We start from the raw sequence: 17,296 nt of genomic DNA, 5'->3' as shown, positions 1-17,296 counted from the left end.
ACCTAGAAAAATGCCAGGGTCAGGATCTTCCCCAGCCTCCACTTACTCGGTCTGGGGGGGGGGAGGGGATCTGCTGACGAGGCTTAAACCCACAACCTCGGCCTAGGCCCTACACAAAGGCTAGGTTTTGAGGCCTGGTCCTAACGCCAAGGCCTCAGCCTAGGCCCAGCCCAGGGAAGAAGATGGTGGCAAACGAAGTCTGGGCTCCAGCCTCCAGGCCAAGGCCCAAGTGTTCACAGCAGACTCTTAAAATAGCAGTTCAGTGCACAGATAGTGCTTGTCTACAACTACATGCACATTAAAATCTTCCACTGGGCTATCATATGAATTTTACTAAAATGATGCTTTTTAATTTTCTCTCCAGTGAGATGGCAACTGAAGGCATAGAATCATCATTTCACTTATGTAAATAATCAAACGCTAATCTTGCTCACAACTTATCATGAGGTTTGGCCTCTGCCTCCATCCGATACTCCATTGTATATAGTAATTTATCGTATATATTATTGTATATAGTAATTTATCATATATAATAATTTATCTTTCATTCTCCCCCTCTTTTTTTCCTTCTCCCAGTTAAGGCAACCTTGTTATAATGTAACTTTTATGCTCCTTCTAAATGTCTCTTGTTGAATTGTTGGTTATAGTTCTGCTTAGTTCGATGTAAACCGAGTTGATTTGATCTGTATCAAGAAAGTCGGTATATAAAAGCCATAAATAAATAAATAAATAAATAAATAAATAAATAAATAAATAAAGGCAGATTTCTGGCCAGCTGCAAAAGCAGGGTTATCACTCGATAGACCAACCTTAATCTGATACCAGGAGGGACAATGGTTGTGAAAATAGGATTGTGCAGATAACAGTAGGATAGGTGTGTAGCCATAAGAAAACAGCCACACAGCATGTTTAAGCTCTTTATTATAAGATTTATTTTTTTTTTAATTTAAGGTGTCCCAGGATTCTTTTCCATTTTTTTTTAAATTATTCTTTGCCTGCACCTCACTGCAACTGATGCATTCAGAAACTGAATGTTCCCAGAAGCCAGTAATGAGGTACAGTGAAGGTGTGTATTATGGCTCTTTGTTGATGAGCAAGCTAAAGGCTGTTCTTCCCATTTTCTGAGTAAGGTCATGCATGACTTGAATGCCAGAGAGATCCCAAATCTCAAACAGTAGATCCCTGACACGCTTTTGTCTCATGCTGTACTCAATTTGGGAGACTGAAGTTACCTCTTCCACCCCCCTCCGACCCTCGAGTAAAATTTGGATGCAAAATGTGGGTGGGAAGTGCACCCTGCCGCCACCACATTGTAATTTCCTGATAAAGCCCAGGTCAAAGCAAGAGGGAAAGACATAACTTTTGACAGCAAAAGTACATTGGCTAATAAAGACCTACTTCATATTAGTTAGAATATTTTTAAGGCTCGTTTCTAGCTACCTAACTCACTTTTCTACCTCTCTCGGTTTTTCACTTTCTTTCATCATTCTCTTTACTTCTACTTTTTAGGCACCTTCCCCAATAAATGGGAGGGTCTCTGTGAACACTCAATCCATCTATCTCTCCATTTGTCTGTACGCATGTATCACGGGCATGGATCGACTGGGCTGACATTTGGTAAGTGAGTGAGGTACTGAGATGCCACCCTGCCAAATGTCAGCCACCTCCTTCCAATGGGAAGGCCCTTTGATGGGCCATCTGTCAGGTCAATGAATCCAAAGTGGAAGACACTGAAACAAGTTATACGCTAGAAGCGTACACTTCTGCTTTTTGTTGATCTTCCTCCCTCTTTCTTTCTCTCCCTCTTCCATTTTGCTACTTTTAAAACACCTCCCCCACCTAAGAAACCTTCCCAGGCTTCTCGCTTGCCTTCTTTCTCACCTTTCCATTCCTATCATCCCTTGTCCTTTGCCGACTTGGTGAGCCCCTGTTAGTGGTTGGTGCAATGACTTCTCCAACCAGAGGTATGCGCTCATGAAGGCACTGCACTTTGGTCAAGAGGCCTGGAAAATGTGGTGATTTATGACTTCAGTGCTCCCTGTTTAGACATACTCAAACGGTGATGGCGAACTCCAATCCGCGAGTGCCACAAACAGGCCGGGTTTTCAGGATATCCACAATGAATATGCATGAGAAAGATTTACTGAAGCACCTGCGCAGCGGCGGACTCACGATGTCGGACCGGCCCGGGTATTCGCCGCCCAGGCCGGCCCAGGACACTTCACGTGGTCTGCCGAGCGCGGCTCTGTCACGGCCACACACGGCAGACCACATGACTGGAGCGATCGGCCCACCGGGGGATGCCCGATCCCCCGATAGGCCAATCCGCCCCTGCACCTGCCACTGTAAAACCTGACAGGTGGTATATTTAAATCGTGAAATCTTCAAGCATCACATTTTAAGTGCAAATAATTATTTTGAGTCTGGTCATTCCTGGCAGTTTAGATTATCTTTTTGTTCGAGTTTCCTCCTTTTCAGGCTGGAAGCTCTGGCTCTGTTCCTTCCCCGAGGACCTAATGAAAGCCATGTGGCCTTCTAAATAGGAACATCGATCCAGAAAACCAACGAAAACACAGAATCAGTTACAAAAATGCCATTACGATTCGGGGAGGTGGGTGGGGATGTGCCTCCTTTCCCCAACACAAAGAGCATTTGGCGCTGAAAGACACAAGCGCCTCATATAAATGAACAACATGACTTACTAATAACGTCCATTACACCCAGGGTCCTACACGTGAGCCTGGAAGCCCCTGCCCCTCACTGTCTCTTTCACTTCTGCCTCTCTTGCCTACATGATCCTAGCCTCGGAGCGTAACGCTTCATGATCTGTTCCTTTTTAAAGCTCTTTCCAGCGCCTTCTTTAATGTAATTAGACTTGAATCCAGTACTAAACGCCGGCAACAGGCTCCGCGCCGCGGCCGCTCGCTCTCATAGGTGAGCGAGGCGCGCGCCCGGCGGCCAGGAACCACGCCGCAGACACTTGACTTGCAGCTGGAGATGCAAACGAGAAGGCGTGGCTTCCGGAAACGGGGCGCGCTTCAGCGCCGAGAAAGGGGAATGGGCGTGACTTGCAGCCGCAAAAGGGAAAGGGGGCGTGCGCAAGGAGGCGGGTCCGACCGAGGCGGGGCGGGGCCGCGGGGGGGCGGGGTCTTGTCATGCGAATTTCCACATGCTCCATCGGCAGCGTGCAGTAGGGTAGCAGACCCGCTCGAGCCGGGGATAGAGAGGTAAGGCGAGGAGATCAAGTGCCTTTTCCTCCGTCCGTCCGTGCGGGTGCCTGCTGGAGTCACTTGGATAAGCCAGATCGGGCGAGAATTGTACGACAAAAAGGAAGTCAAGGCGAAGGATTCGTTCTGGACATCGGGGCCGATCAGAGTCGGAAGTGCTGATCTGGATCGTCTCCCTAGCAAGTTTTCATGAGACGTTCGGATCCTTTATAAGAAAAGGCCAACATGCGAGGTAATTGTATACACACACACACACACATATATATAGAGTGAGAGAGTATGTTTGGCTATTCATCTTGTGTTTTCCAAAATACTCTGGAAGAAAACGTCTGTCGTTTTTCTTTAGTTTCAACGCAGCAGCACAGTGAAGAGTTAACTGCTTTAACACCTGTTTTAAGCTTTTCGATGTTGGACTTGAAACTCCAAAGTGGATTGAGATATACAGAAGGCATGAAAACTAAATTAAAAAGGGAAGGGGGGAAAGGCAATGATCTTGATAAATGGCATATTTTCAGCTGCGCAAGATGTATCAAGTCACAGCATCTTATGCGCGTTGTGATCATCTGTTTATTTTACTTTGTAGTCCTTCCTTGTTGTCATTCAGCGCTTTCATCTTGTGCAACTTTCTGCACTGTTTATCTCCTACGTAAGACCTTGGCAGCATTTGGAAAGAGAGATACACCCATTCCCTTCCAGTACTGGCACAACTAATAGCTTAGAAACTGCAAAAGCATTCATGATTTCAAAAGAGGAAGGCTGCCGGAACATATTTTCAGCTGCTGAAGTTTGTCTGTTGCTAGGGAGGGGTTTAAATTTGGCTCTCCTTCCATGTAGCTGAAATGTTTCTGCATACGTGTAATTAGGACTTGTTTCATATACACACTGCTTATTATACCCTCAGTGAGTCCTGTTTAATTTTGCATGGCAATAGGCAGATTAGAGTTGACTTAAGATATTACAGTAACAAAAGCCTTTAATCCCCCTTACAGCATGAGGCCATTACCATACCGTGTGATGAACTTTAAAAATGCTCCACATAAGTTGTGTGCTAGGATCTATAAATAAAATCTCTTCCATTAAAAAAACGAGTGTGACAGATTGCAGCTGTAGCACTGGGGGGTTGTTTTTGGGTCAAAAATCTCATTGTGTTTTAGTGGTATGGAATAGATCTACTTAGGGTTCATTCATGAAAGGGAAGGGAAAGATGGAGGGAGACAGAAGTGTCTGAAAGTCAGCTGGTTTCGCTTTTTGCGTAGTATGGCTCTGAGTTTTCAGAGGAAGGTGTATAGTCTGTGATTATACATACAGGCCGTTAGTGTTTCACCTTAGTTCATGGTCATTGCTGTACATTTGGTGAGAGAAAGATGTCTGTAGGTCTGCCTAGATTGACAGCCGGGGAGCAGAGACTTAAGACTTATTATTATAAGTCTTCCTGCTTTGCTTTTTTTTTTCTGTTTCAAAATATTCTCTTTCGGAGTTTCTTGTGTGGTATGTTGGTGACTTTTGTTAGCAAGGTCTCCTGGTTGATATTGCAAAGATCTTTTGTACAATGCATTTAAAGAGAACACCATTCACCATCTCTTTATTTCACTTTATTGTGGTGACATTGTTTGGAAATCCGTTCATCAGCATTAATTTTGTTTCTTCTCTTCACCCCTTCACTGAAGATGTTTTCTGCAGACGGTGGTGCATGGGGCTTTACATGTTATAATCCTGTTGGTTTTACGGACCTCCTGCTCCCTGGTCTCCAAAGGCAGCGTGGCTGAGTATGCTGCGGGCTGGCGAGCCTTAAAGGTTGTCCTAGTGACCTAGATCTGTCATTGGGAATGGGGAAGGAGGAGGAAGAGAGGAGGGAAGTGAAGTGGAGCTTTCACTTCTGTACAGCCTGTGGACTAGAGAAACAATCCGATCCAGTAAGGCTGGGTGCCAGAGGCATAGATACTGTTTGAAGATCTTAGAAGTAGGAGCTGAGCAGACTCTGCCCATTCTGGACTGGAAAGACAGCTGGAATGGAAATAGGGCATGAACAGCAACTGATAGAATATTAAAGGATGATCACTGTGCCCTTTTTGTTAAAACGGTAAACGAGCCCTGGAGTTGCAGACCATGATTTTGGAAACATCTTTTAAAAGTCAGTCCTCCCTTATTAACTGGGTGGTCCCCCCTGATTCTGGAGCTGGACTTCTGTTTCAATGCAGATCCTCATTTGAGTTATTTTCTGCTTTTCAAAGCAAATTATATTCAGATACTTCCCTATCCCCAGAGAGTTTATAATCCAAGCCTTGGTCTGAGGCAATGGAGGGTGAAGTGACTTACCCACACTTATAAGGAGTATTAGTGAGATTTGAACACTGGTTTTCCTGATTTATAGGCTGCAGCTCTAACCACTAGGCTGTTACTCCACTCTGAAGTATGAGTTTTAATTCATAAGAGGTACAAGCCCACTTCAGTTTACAAAAAAATATGTCTGAAATAAATGTTCCTGTCAGACTCTTTCTTTCTACCGGGTTTATCCCCAGAGAGTTACTTATCAAAATCCGACAGATAACACACCCCAAACACTAAGAATTCCTTGCTGAGTAGTGTCAGGACAGATAATGTGTAGTATACAAAGATTGAGTACAGTGGTTTGAAACTTATGCCCTAGTTCTAGAAATATAAGATTTTAGGTATATTATTTTCCTGTGCATGTACAATGTGAATGTGTGGGGCAGTAGAATTTGCAAGATATTCACATTAATTTGTCATGAGATACATTTGCATAAACTGGAGACTTGTATGTGCAAATTTATCTCATGCATATGCTGTGTGGATAACCTTGAAAACTTGACTGGCCCTGTGGGTCTTCCACCTGCTCTTTTTTTGCAGGTCGGCTGTGTGCTGGAAAATCTGTGTACATATCTGAAACTGAAATCTAGGTATATGTTCTCCCTCCCCATGACCCTTTTTCCTCTACCAGTAACTAATGCTGCCTAGTTCCACCCAGAGGAGGACAATTTTCAGCCCTACATGTGGGTCTAGCCAGCTAACCTTTAGTTTCCTGGCTCGATCCGTATGAAAACTAACCATGCCAAGATGCATGAAATGACGATGTGAAGTTGTAATTTGCTTATGTGACACATGCAGTGCTATGCATGCAGTATATGTTAATGTGGGCTCTGTAGCATCCAGTGAACAATATAGTAACAGTGCATAGCGTATATATCACATCCTCGGGAACGACGGACGGCCTGACAGCGCAGTATAGCATCTGCCCACTTCTCCAAGCCTATTTGTGCCTTAAGCTGCTGCAGGCTGGAAAGAGCGAGCGCCTGTCATTAGTAGCCCAAGCTCCTTCCACCTGCATTCTGACACCTTACTCCTGCTGGGATGGGAAACTTTTACATCCATTATTCATGCTCTGATGCCATCATAAATCAGACTGTGAGCATAGGGGTTGTCTTGGCTTCTTTCCCACTGAGACAGGGTACCCTCAGTGAAGGAATAGCAAACTAACCTCAGACTGGTCAGGCAGCCTAATAAATCAATATTACCTCCTCCTATCTTGGGATCTCTTCCTAGCTTCTTTTTCTGGCCCACCATGTGCAGGGGAAAGGTTCCCCTCCTCCTGCAGCTCAGGTGCTAACGATGTCAGAAAGGACTGCGGCATTTCTTAATAGGCCAGATTTTGGGGGGTAGGGGAAGGAAGGGAATAAAAAAAAAAAAAAAGAAGTCATCTAAAATGCAGAGAACGGTTGGCTCTGCGGAGGACTCGAGGAGTTAGGCGGCAGAATGCTATATCTCTGGTTTAATTTACAGGCAGTTGAAATGGAGAAAAAATGTACAAAAAAAATCCAAACAGTTCTACAAGTCTGAATTGGGACTGTATGCATATATCAAGGGTAGGCAGTTCCGGTCCTGGAGTGCCAGAATTGGGTCTGGTTTCAGGATGCCCATCATGAATATGCATGAGGTACATTTGCATGCACTGCCTCCATCATATGTAAATATATTTCATGCATATTCATTGTCGATAACCTCTTTGTGGTAGTCCGGGACTGGAGTTGCCTACCCCTAGATCTCATGGTCATCTGTCCGTGCTATTTACCCCTCATACAGTAACTGTAGTGCCCAGATACAGGACAAAGAAAAGAGAGCTTCATTACAGTTATTCCAGTTCTAAGGATCGGGTTCATCAAGGTTTTTTTCATGAACACTGACAGGAGAAAAAAAGCCTTTATAAACTGGCCTGTAAGTGTATCAGTACTAGGTTAGCCAAGTGGCTCCAGGTCATCAGGGATAGACTGAGTCAGTCCTGGTTTGGTTTTGTCTATTGCATCTAGGGCCTTGAAATCCTTACATGGTTTAGGGATATTTCTGAGCTGTATGTTTGTCTTGATCAGATTGTAAGCTCTACTGAGCAAAGATTGTCTCATGTGTTTTTTTTTGTTCAACGCTGCGTTTGTCAAATAGAGCCATAGAAGTGATAATAATTAATAGTAGTAGTAGTACATTGGAATTGGAGGCTAGTATACACAGTAAAAAAAAATAAAAAAAAGCGAGCCTGTCTCCAAAGACCTGGAGCTATCAGGTATTCTTGATCATGAATGACCATTTGGGATTTCTTAAGTCTCAGGGCTTCAAAGCCAAGTTCAACTAGACGTTGAGCAAACTCGGTGCAGTGTTGCCAGAGAGAAGAGCAAACATACTGTCCTGGGTTGGTTTTTTTTTTCTATTTTTTTTTCATAATCATTCCAAATCAGCTCATCAGCAGCCCACGGCATTAAGAAACTGTGTAGGTCTACTTATCTTCAGATCACCTGATGGTGTTTTAGGAAAATTTCTAATATTTTCCTTAACAGCACTCCAGCCTTTCAGGACATTTACCCCATCAGGAGGGAGGCGTCTTTCTGTTCAGCTGAGAAAAACCAACCTGGGCAGTCCTTTTATATAACTTTGGTTTTATTTTGAGGTGGCCAAGGGTTTGTCTTGCGATTGTCTTTAGAGTGCAAAACAGCTCCTTCGACTTCTTGTAGCCTCATGCCACCCTCTGCTACCCGCGTGAACATGTGGTGCTTTGGTTATTACTCCATGCCACTTTGGGCAGTTGTCATCCTGGAGTGTGTTGCACAAACTGCATCCCTTTGCTGACCAGCTCCAACGCGAGGTCAGATGAGGCAGAGTCATGCGCTGCCTCATCTGGAAGGAGCTCAGCCATTGGAAACGAGTACGGGTCTCCCTAGGGTCATCCTTCTGCAGTGGCCTCTTCCGTACCTTGGCCTGTCAGAAGGCGATCCAGTTTAAATGACAGCAGGGTCTCCTACCTGCCACAAAATTGAATTGCGAGGGCGGTCCTCCCTATCGGAAGAGTGCAGAACTATCCTAAGCAAGGTCCTGTCTTAGGAAAAGCAAATAGTTTTAGGGGAGCAGAGAAGATGACCTTTCTCTCCTCCTGATGCCCCTAGGCTCTGTTGGGCAGTGCCGTGTTACAGCCGTTTAGTCTCCGAGAGACACTGTGTCTGTACAACGTGTGCATAAGTGCATGACAATGCGTCTGTACAGCTTGTACATCAGTGTGTGAGCCACTGGCTTCTTTTAAACAGGGAGATGGCAATTACTGTACTAAAGATTACTTCTGATTTCTGTTCTCTGCATCAAGAGCCCACATCCAACTACACTATCACTTGAAGAAAGATAGATAGATGGATAGATATTTTTTTTTTGTTCACAGTTTTTTTTATTTCTTAACTTTTGAATTTCCAGATCTTCTTCTCTTTTTCGGCATTAGGTTAAGCGTGCCCACCTCTGCAGAGGTCATTACAAACAGATTTCAAATGAAAAACACAGCATTAAGAAACCTTGTGCAAGAAATAACAGTACAGTGCTTTCACACCGGGTCAAAATAAGATAAAACTCTGAATTTTGATGCTAGAGAGTTCTGCTGCTTTGGGAAAAGAACAAAGATATGTAAGAGATCCCTCCAGTGTATCGCCCCACCTGTAGGAACTTCATACGTCTTGTCAAGACAATCGGGTGCAGGACTTTAGACGAACCTGTTCCAGTGCTTCTCTTTGGCCATCCAGTATGCCTCACTGTTAGATCAATACTTAGATTTCCCTTCTTCCAGCAACTGTGGGTGCCACCTCAGCAACCCAAATGGAGCCTGAACTGGGAAGGAAATTCAAGTCTCCTGCTTTGCGAGAATGAGCACTAACTCATTGCACTAACTCCATTAAGTTTCTTGACCCAAAGGCGGGTCTGGCCTGATAGCTAAGAGTCAGTGCTTCGCTGTGCCATGTGGGAGATCAGCTCCTGCATCTGCTGCCTGGGCGGTTTAAGGTTGGGGATGTTGCAGGAGCAATGTTTGTAGCCTCCAAGACGGAAGGGAGTTACGGCCGTCCCTCACCTGGCCAGACCTGAGACATTCCCATGTTGGTTCGGGGAGGAGTTGCAGCCTGCTGTCTCTCGCTGTGATTGCTGGGTGAGATGTGAGGGGATTAAGAATGGCAGTAGTCGTGAATGAAGGCTCGTAGCCCCAGTACAGGCCACTTTTTGGATTGAGTAGGAAGCGCAAAGGAGCAGAAGAAAAACTGCCAGGCTCAACGAAATTGTCTTCTGTCAGCAGGGAAGGCAGCTAATTATAGATAAAGGTCCAGCTTCTTTTAGTGTCAGCTATAGAGCAGCATGTAGCAGGCAAAAAAACGAGGCGGAGGTCGGGAACTCAGTGTAACCTTTGTATATCTTTTACCTGCAAAAGCGAAAGACAGTGAATCCACGGTAGCACAGCAAGGCAGCAGGCCTTTTATAGCATTGCTCGATGCCTTTATTGTTTTCCTTTTTTCATATAATTAATATATATATACACTTATACAGACCAACAGTGACACTATGGCTAGATGCCATAGATGGGTAATCACATATACATGGATTCCAAGTAGGGAGGTGCTGTAACGGTACGAAGCAGAACCTCTAACCCACTCCTTCAGTTGCTCAGCAACTCCCCTGGGCCTCATGGGGAGGAGGGGGCATGTCCGATTGGGCCTGGGGAACGACAGAGAGCGGCATCAGCAAAGCAAGAGCTCCCATTATTATTCGGAAACACTCAGCCAGCATGGCCTTGATCCTGACTCTTCTGCGTAGAAGGTAGTTTCGTGTGTGTGTGTGTGTGTGTGTATCAGACTGTAGCCTGATATTGTATCGATAGTTGGATAAACATATACTAAGGAATAGATACTCTGGCATGACTAGGTAGTATTCATCTGCAACATCTATAAACTACTGATGTGTAGGTAAGAGAGGTTCAGTAAGGAATACAAATGTTGTACAATTAATTTGATAGTGTTTGGGGGGGGGGGGGGGGGGGGGAAGAAATACCCTCTGGAAGGTGTGGGGAAATGTCAGTGTCCTGGAAGGGATTTATGGCAGCACCTGGGAAGAGAAAAGTGCTTTGTTGGAGCTGGGCTAAGCTCTTAGGAGTTCAGAAGACACCAAGCCAGAGATGGAGAGGATGATGCTGTAGCATTTGGTAAACTTAGTGGCTTCTCACACCTCCATGGCTCTAGTAGGGGTTAAAGAACTTCAGGTGCCAATGGTTGAATGTAACCTAAGCGATTCAGTCACTTCTTATGCAAGAGGACCTTCTTCTACTGTTGTTCTTGCTGATGATCAAAAAGTGGTTGTTTCCCCACAAATTGGCACTGAAGATTGGCAAAACTGAAATGATATTTGTAAGTAAATTAGCACTGCGTGATGTTGCACCATCATTGGTTTTTGATGTTCACAGTGTTCCTGTTTCACAAAGCGTACGTGGTTTGGGAGTGATTCTCAGTCCCAGTCTTTCTATAACAACACATGTTAATACCATGATAAAAATCCTTCTTTTACAAACTGTGCATGCTGAGAAGGCTGTGCCCATTTTTAGAACTGAACGACTTCCATGTTGTATTGCAGATACTCATTCTGTCTGGCTTAGATCACTGCAATGCCCTATATATTTGGGGTGCCTAGGACTACGTTACAACCTCTTCAGTTGGTCCATGACCATATAACTCCCTGTTTGTCATTTTATATTGGTTGCCAATCAAATGGAGAATTGTCTTTAAACTTCCCTCCCCGAATCATCATAGGATGATTACATAATGACAGTACCTGTTGGGTCAATACTGTATTAAGAATATATAAAACTGTTATGTCAGGTAAAATTGAAAGGGAAATACTTGTTGGATATTCCAACTGTAAAGCTAGCATGAATTAATATTACCAGATCACGAGTGTTTTCAGTTGTAGGCCCTTCAAATTGGAACTTACTGCCAGACTCAATTCGGGAAAATTGACTGTCATGAAGAAAGCTCTAAAAACGTATTTATTTAAACAGGATTTTCATTAAAAGATTATAGGCTTTGTAGTATTTGCTGGACAGTGTCACCAGAAATGGAAGGATTAGACTGCTTGTTTATTATGATCAATGTGCAGAGTGATGTTCATTTTCCATTCCTGTGGTCCTCTTTTCATGCTTATATCATAATTTTTATGTATGTTTTTTGTTATCCACCATGATCTATCTTTTGTGATATGTGCAGAATATAAATTTTAATAAACTAAACTACTCCATTCCCAGGCAAAAGAGGGTCTTACCATTCATTCTCATCCCCATTGTCTTCTTCGTCACCTATCTCATTAAGGGGCCGATGCAATTCAGTGCGCTCAGCCGAGCGCACTGTTTAACCCGCAGTTGGACGCGCGTTGTATAGACGCTACCTAATCCCCTTAAGCAACTTGCATGTGATGAGCGCTATTAGTTATTCAGTCAGATTGCAAAAAAAAAAAAAAAGTGCGTCTAGACGCACATTTTTGCGCTCAGAAATTCAGGCGTTAATTGCTGAGCGCTCCCAAAAGTTGTACAGGAAAGCAGAAAAAAACTACTTTTCTGTACATCCTCCTGCTTAAGTAGGAGGAAAAAAATCTTTAAAAATCTTAAAAAAAAAAAAAAGTGCCATTGGTCAGGTTCAGGAAACAGATGCTCAGTTAACAGGCGTCCATTTCCTGAATCCCTGGCCGTGCGCTGATTAGGAAAATGGACACCGATAAATTTGGTGTCTGTTTCCTAATCGGCGGATGGCCGACCGCGTCGTGGGATCCCATTGTCAAGGAGGCGCTAGGGGGCGCGCAAGCAACCCAGGTGCCTCCTTGACAACATGACCCCCTAATTTAAATATTGCAATGGCGCATTAGGAAAGCGGGCACTGAGTTTTCAGTTTAATTGCATCAGCCCCTAAGATTGGCCACTGCCCGTAAGCTCATGCAGTCACTCACTGGCCCACATTGTTCTGTGCAGCCTGCAACCCCTAGTTGGGCCCTTCTGTGGAAAATAGTAGGGCAGTGGTTCTCAACCCAGTCCTCAGGACACATCCATCTAGTCTGGTTTTCAGGTCATCCACAATGAATATGCATGAGATAGATTTGCATGCGCTGCCGCCATTGTATGCAGTCCTATTCATTACGGATATCCTGAAACCCAGATTGGCTGGGTGTGTCCCGAGGACTGGGTTGAAAGCCCCTGCAATGGAAGAGAGCACAAATCGGCTTGTCCTGCAATGCAGTTACTGGGAGCCGCCCTTTGCTGCCTGGTGGTACACATAACTGGAGAAGGCGGAATGAACACTTTCTGAGTGGGACTGAGCAGAGAACTCGCTCGCCCTTCCCATCACTCCCTTCCCCACAGCTAGCAGCACTCTTGGCTCGCAACATAGAACACTGCTGACTTTTTTGAGGAAAGAGCAGCATGCATTGAAGAGAATCTGATTCCAAATCACTACCCATCTCCCCTCTTTCCTCCCCCCCCCCCCCCCCCCCCCCACAGCACTATTGCTGCTTATTTGCAGTCAGGTGGGGTACAGGTTAGTGAGAGGCAGAGAAGGGTAAACAGAGTTGTTCAGAAAAGTAGTAAGTTCAAACCTACAGAAAGAGAGAACCAAACCTGCTGCTTTTCAGCAGAGTGATGACCATCCGTGAAATTAAATATCATTCCAGAGAAAAGAAGTTCGTCTTCAGTAGATTCAGAAGATGGATGCACATAGCAGCCCCACAGAGTGATGAAAGATCTGAAAGTCCTGCTCAGCGATATAATGCAGAAACAGAACAAAATAGAGTAACGTAGAGTTGCAGAAATCCACTGCTTATCCCTGGGACTCTGTCTACCCCTTGGGATCCTGCAGGTACATGTGACCTGGATTGGCCACTGTTGGAGCAGATTACTGGGTCTGATGGACCTTTGATCTGGCCCAGTATGGCTAATCTTAGGTTCTTATGTCAAATAACTCTAGTGGTTTATATTATGCTGCAGTAAAGTAGATGCATCAAGCATTGTGTCCTGCAATGTGCTTCTGTTACAAGGGTGATTTTCTTTTGGCCCATAGACTGATTTGACTGCTGATTCATAAAATGATGGTTAAAAACACTCTTCAGTGGCAAAGTTTTTATTTAATAGGAAAAGATGTAAAAAGAGAGACAACAAGCTGGGAAAAGTAGGAGCAGAAGGTGTTGATGGTTTATTTATTTGGGAATTGGTTGTGCCCAAATTGCTGCGTGATTATCTAAGGATGGATATATTGATTTTTAAAAAGCAGAGCAGCGGGTTTTCTTTTTATTTTAACGAGTCTGATTAGGTTCACGGCTTGTAATTGGGTAGTATTTTGAGTTGGATCTGTGGTCACACAGTAGTCGGAGACAACTGGGCAGACTGGTTGGGCCAAACGATTCCTCTCTTCAGACAATTTATTGTTGTACTGCGACTCTGTGCTGGCGTTTGTCGCTGCTCCACTTTCGTTCCGGTGCTCCCTCCCACCCTGAGTCAGCAGCAGGGGCTGTAATGGCACTGGCAGTGCCCACACTCTTTTACGGCTCTGCGAGGTCTGCTGGTACCGTGGCTGAAATGAGCTGTGAAAGTAAGGGAAGCAGAAAAAGGGATAAAAGGAGGGAGGAAGGGAAATGAATGAGGCAGGCTCAGCGGGGGAGAGACAGCAGACAAGCAGAGAGATTTGGGAAGCCGGTAACCAGGAGTGTACCCCTCTCTTTTTTTTTTTTTTTTTTTTTTTCCCACTTCAGATTCTGATTAGCTTTGGTTTTTGTGCACTGGAATTTATTTATCTCTAACACTGAGATTGGTAAACCTGTTCTTGCCAAAAGTGCCCTGGGTCCTGCTGTTAGTGCAGGTTGTCTATCCTGAGTAATCCTACCCAACGCTCCTTGGATGTCTGCCATTCAAAAACAGACTAGGCCCAACCCCCTATTTATTGCAGCCCCCCCCCCCCCCCCAAATATCGCAAGCCCGGAGTCCAAAATGAAAGCACCTCTGGAAAAGAGGAAACCAGAGCCGTAGAAACAGGAAGGAGAGAAGGGACACAGAAAGGAAAGACTGAGGGAGGGAGGCTAATTTGTCAGAAAACTAGATCAGGGAGAGCAAAAAAAGTGACACCGTCCCCAGGATAAATAGAGAGAGATGGGAGGGGAGGGGATAGTGGAAGAAGATCCCACTCCTCCTTACTCCGCTGAGCTGATATTCCTGCTGCTATAAACAGTGTGCATTATGCAGTCTGTGGTGGAGAAACCTCCTGGCAGCGAATCACAGCTTGCCATTCCCTCTGCCATGGCAGAACTTGAGATGGGAGAACCGATTGGGCTCCACCAGTTTATGTAACAAGTTTTAACACCCATCCTCTCAGGGCAAGGTGTTGCCCTCTTGTAGAAACTGTTCTTGGGAATGGAACAGCTCAGTCTGTCCAAGCAAATCTAAACAACCAGGAGATCCTGGGCCCCTACTCACTAGCCAAACATGACCGTGCACATCCGTGCTCCAAGGCCTTTTGAGAGTTCCGCATTCGTTGCTACAAAGCTGGACATTTTCCCTTTTACTGCAGTCCCATGAATTCCACATCCCTTGGCCACTCCTCCTTCATGGGTTCCACACTTTCCCACCACGACCGAGTACGCCTTAAGCCGTTCTTGCCTCCTGGGCTTCACACCATCTGGTACAAAGATGAGGACCCATGAGCTACTGATGTCTCCTGGATTCGACGCGCCGTGCCAAGTTTATTTTAGTTTATTCAGTTCTCAGGATCTATATGCCGCCTTTCTACATCCAACCAAAGCAGTTCACAGAATAAAACAATATATAAAATATAAAACACCACGCAGCTAAACGAATGTGGCCGATTCCCGCCCCGTTTGACCTCCAGATGTCACTGTTCCTGGATAGGACCCCCATCCATGCCCTCAGTCCCTCGCACCTGGAGGGTCCGGATTGGAGGCTTGAATACTGTTTAGCCCAGCCATTTTAGGACCCTTTGGGATCGGTTTGAGGAAGGATGTTTGATTTTCACATTCTGGTGAGGCCTCCCAGCTTCACGCAAATGGAGTTTCTGTGGGAAGTGATACCTTATGGTGCACTCCCTGCCAGAAGGTCCTTCTGCTAATTTGCAGAGAGAGAGAGAGATTTTTACACCTGGTACCTTTTGGGGGTGAAAGGGCTCTCACCAGGAGACCAAAGACCTGTGAGCCTACTCTGAACCCGAGGTGGGCAAGCACCAATGATGGATCCTCTGCGAGAGACAGTGAGGGTTGACGATGGATTCTTTTTTTAACTTTTGAATTATTTTTTGGACTTGAACAGAGTGGGGGAGGCTTTTCGATTTCCCCCCCCCCCTTCCCCAGTGGGATTGCAGTGCCAAGAACTAGCCTGATGCCGCTTGACTTGTCCCCCTAGAAATAACCACCAAGGATAGAAAAACAAGATTGGGAGACCCCCATCCAGATCGCCACACTATGGGACCAGGACGGGCTGGGTGTCCAAGGAGAAAATGACCTAAGGTAGGATTTTTACTGTGAAGTTGGGGTCCCTTCCATTAGGTTTCCTGGATAGCCACCAGGTGAGCTTTGTGCATTAAATGTCATCATGGGGGCTCTATCCAGAAGCCTGAATATAAGGACACCTACCTACCTAGAACTACTCTTGTACCAGCATGTCGGATGTAACTTCAACATTATTGAGTAATGGACTTTAATTTATGATTACCAATCAGTAAACTTTTTATTTTTACATCCAGATCCAGGGCCCATCTGATTTATCACAGCCTCTCACCTCATGAGATGCACCTACGGTCCGCACACACACTGGGGGTCATTTTCAAAGGAGTTACGCATGTAAATGTGACATACTATCGTAGCAATTTTCAAAAGCTATTTACTCGAGTAAAGTGCACTTACTTGAGTAAATCCTATGGACAATTCAATGGCATATATTGTAGCAATTTTGAAAAGCCCACTTACTTGAGTAAAGTGTATTTACTCGAGCAAAAACCAGTTTTGCTCGAGTAAATGCTTTTTAAAATCTACCCCACTGGGAGCAGCATAACATCATCTGGGCCACAAGCAAGAGCTTACCTCCATAAAAAGAATTCCCCTTAGGAATTTAGAGTCAAACATGGGATGGAATTTGCTAGCCGGAGCAGCCCCGGAAGAGAAATAAATATGTTTGTGTCCCCTGAGATTAACAACCCCACTGAGGGTTACCCAAACATTCAACTACACATATCGCATGCAACAATTAATACACTCCCGCTCTCTCCTAAAATTCACATTAAAAAAAAAATAAATAAATTCAATACCCTTAACAACATAAAATCTTCAACCATAATAACACGAACCTACCAGGCAGTCCCAATCCAGCCCCCCACATAATAAGACTTTCAGTGATAAATCACCATACAAAAGTCATCAACTATCAATCTGTATCTTTATCTACTTTCCGAAATAGCCAGGCTTTGATTCATTTTCTGAATTTGCCATAATTAGATTCTGATCTAATATACAAAGGTAAAGAGTTCCACAGATAGGGAGCTTGGTATGGGAATGAAGTCTGCCTAGTGTTATCCAAACAAATCTCACCTAGTGGGGAAATTCTTAACAAAGCCTGATTACTGACAGTTGATAGGGGATTAATAGTCTAAAAAAGATAAGGCAGGTGGGGTCCTCATTAGAGTTTTGAACGCAGGCATAAGATTTTAAACTAAAGGAGCAGCCCTTCAGAAACTGAG

At 44.7% G+C, this 17,296-nt stretch overlaps 1 protein-coding gene across 1 annotated transcript in view; it reads left to right on the top strand.

Annotated features, from left to right (window-relative positions):
* Window positions 1–3,186: 3,186 nt before the first annotated feature.
* LOC115097837 (nuclear receptor ROR-beta-like) overlaps window positions 3,187–17,296 on the top strand; it is a 55,814-nt gene continuing 41,704 nt past the window's right edge. Inside the window, exon 1 of the mRNA XM_029613942.1 lies at window positions 3,187–3,459. Coding sequence (XP_029469802.1) covers window positions 3,453–3,459 — 7 coding nt within the window. The 5' untranslated portion in view covers window positions 3,187–3,452. The remainder of the gene's footprint in view (window positions 3,460–17,296) is intronic.

Source organism: Rhinatrema bivittatum, chromosome 8, assembly GCF_901001135.1.
Source record: "Rhinatrema bivittatum chromosome 8, aRhiBiv1.1, whole genome shotgun sequence".
Classification (NCBI taxonomy): Eukaryota; Metazoa; Chordata; class Amphibia; order Gymnophiona; family Rhinatrematidae; genus Rhinatrema; species Rhinatrema bivittatum.
Note: the sequence above shows the minus strand (reverse complement) of the source record. Positions and strands in the feature narration are given on the sequence as shown.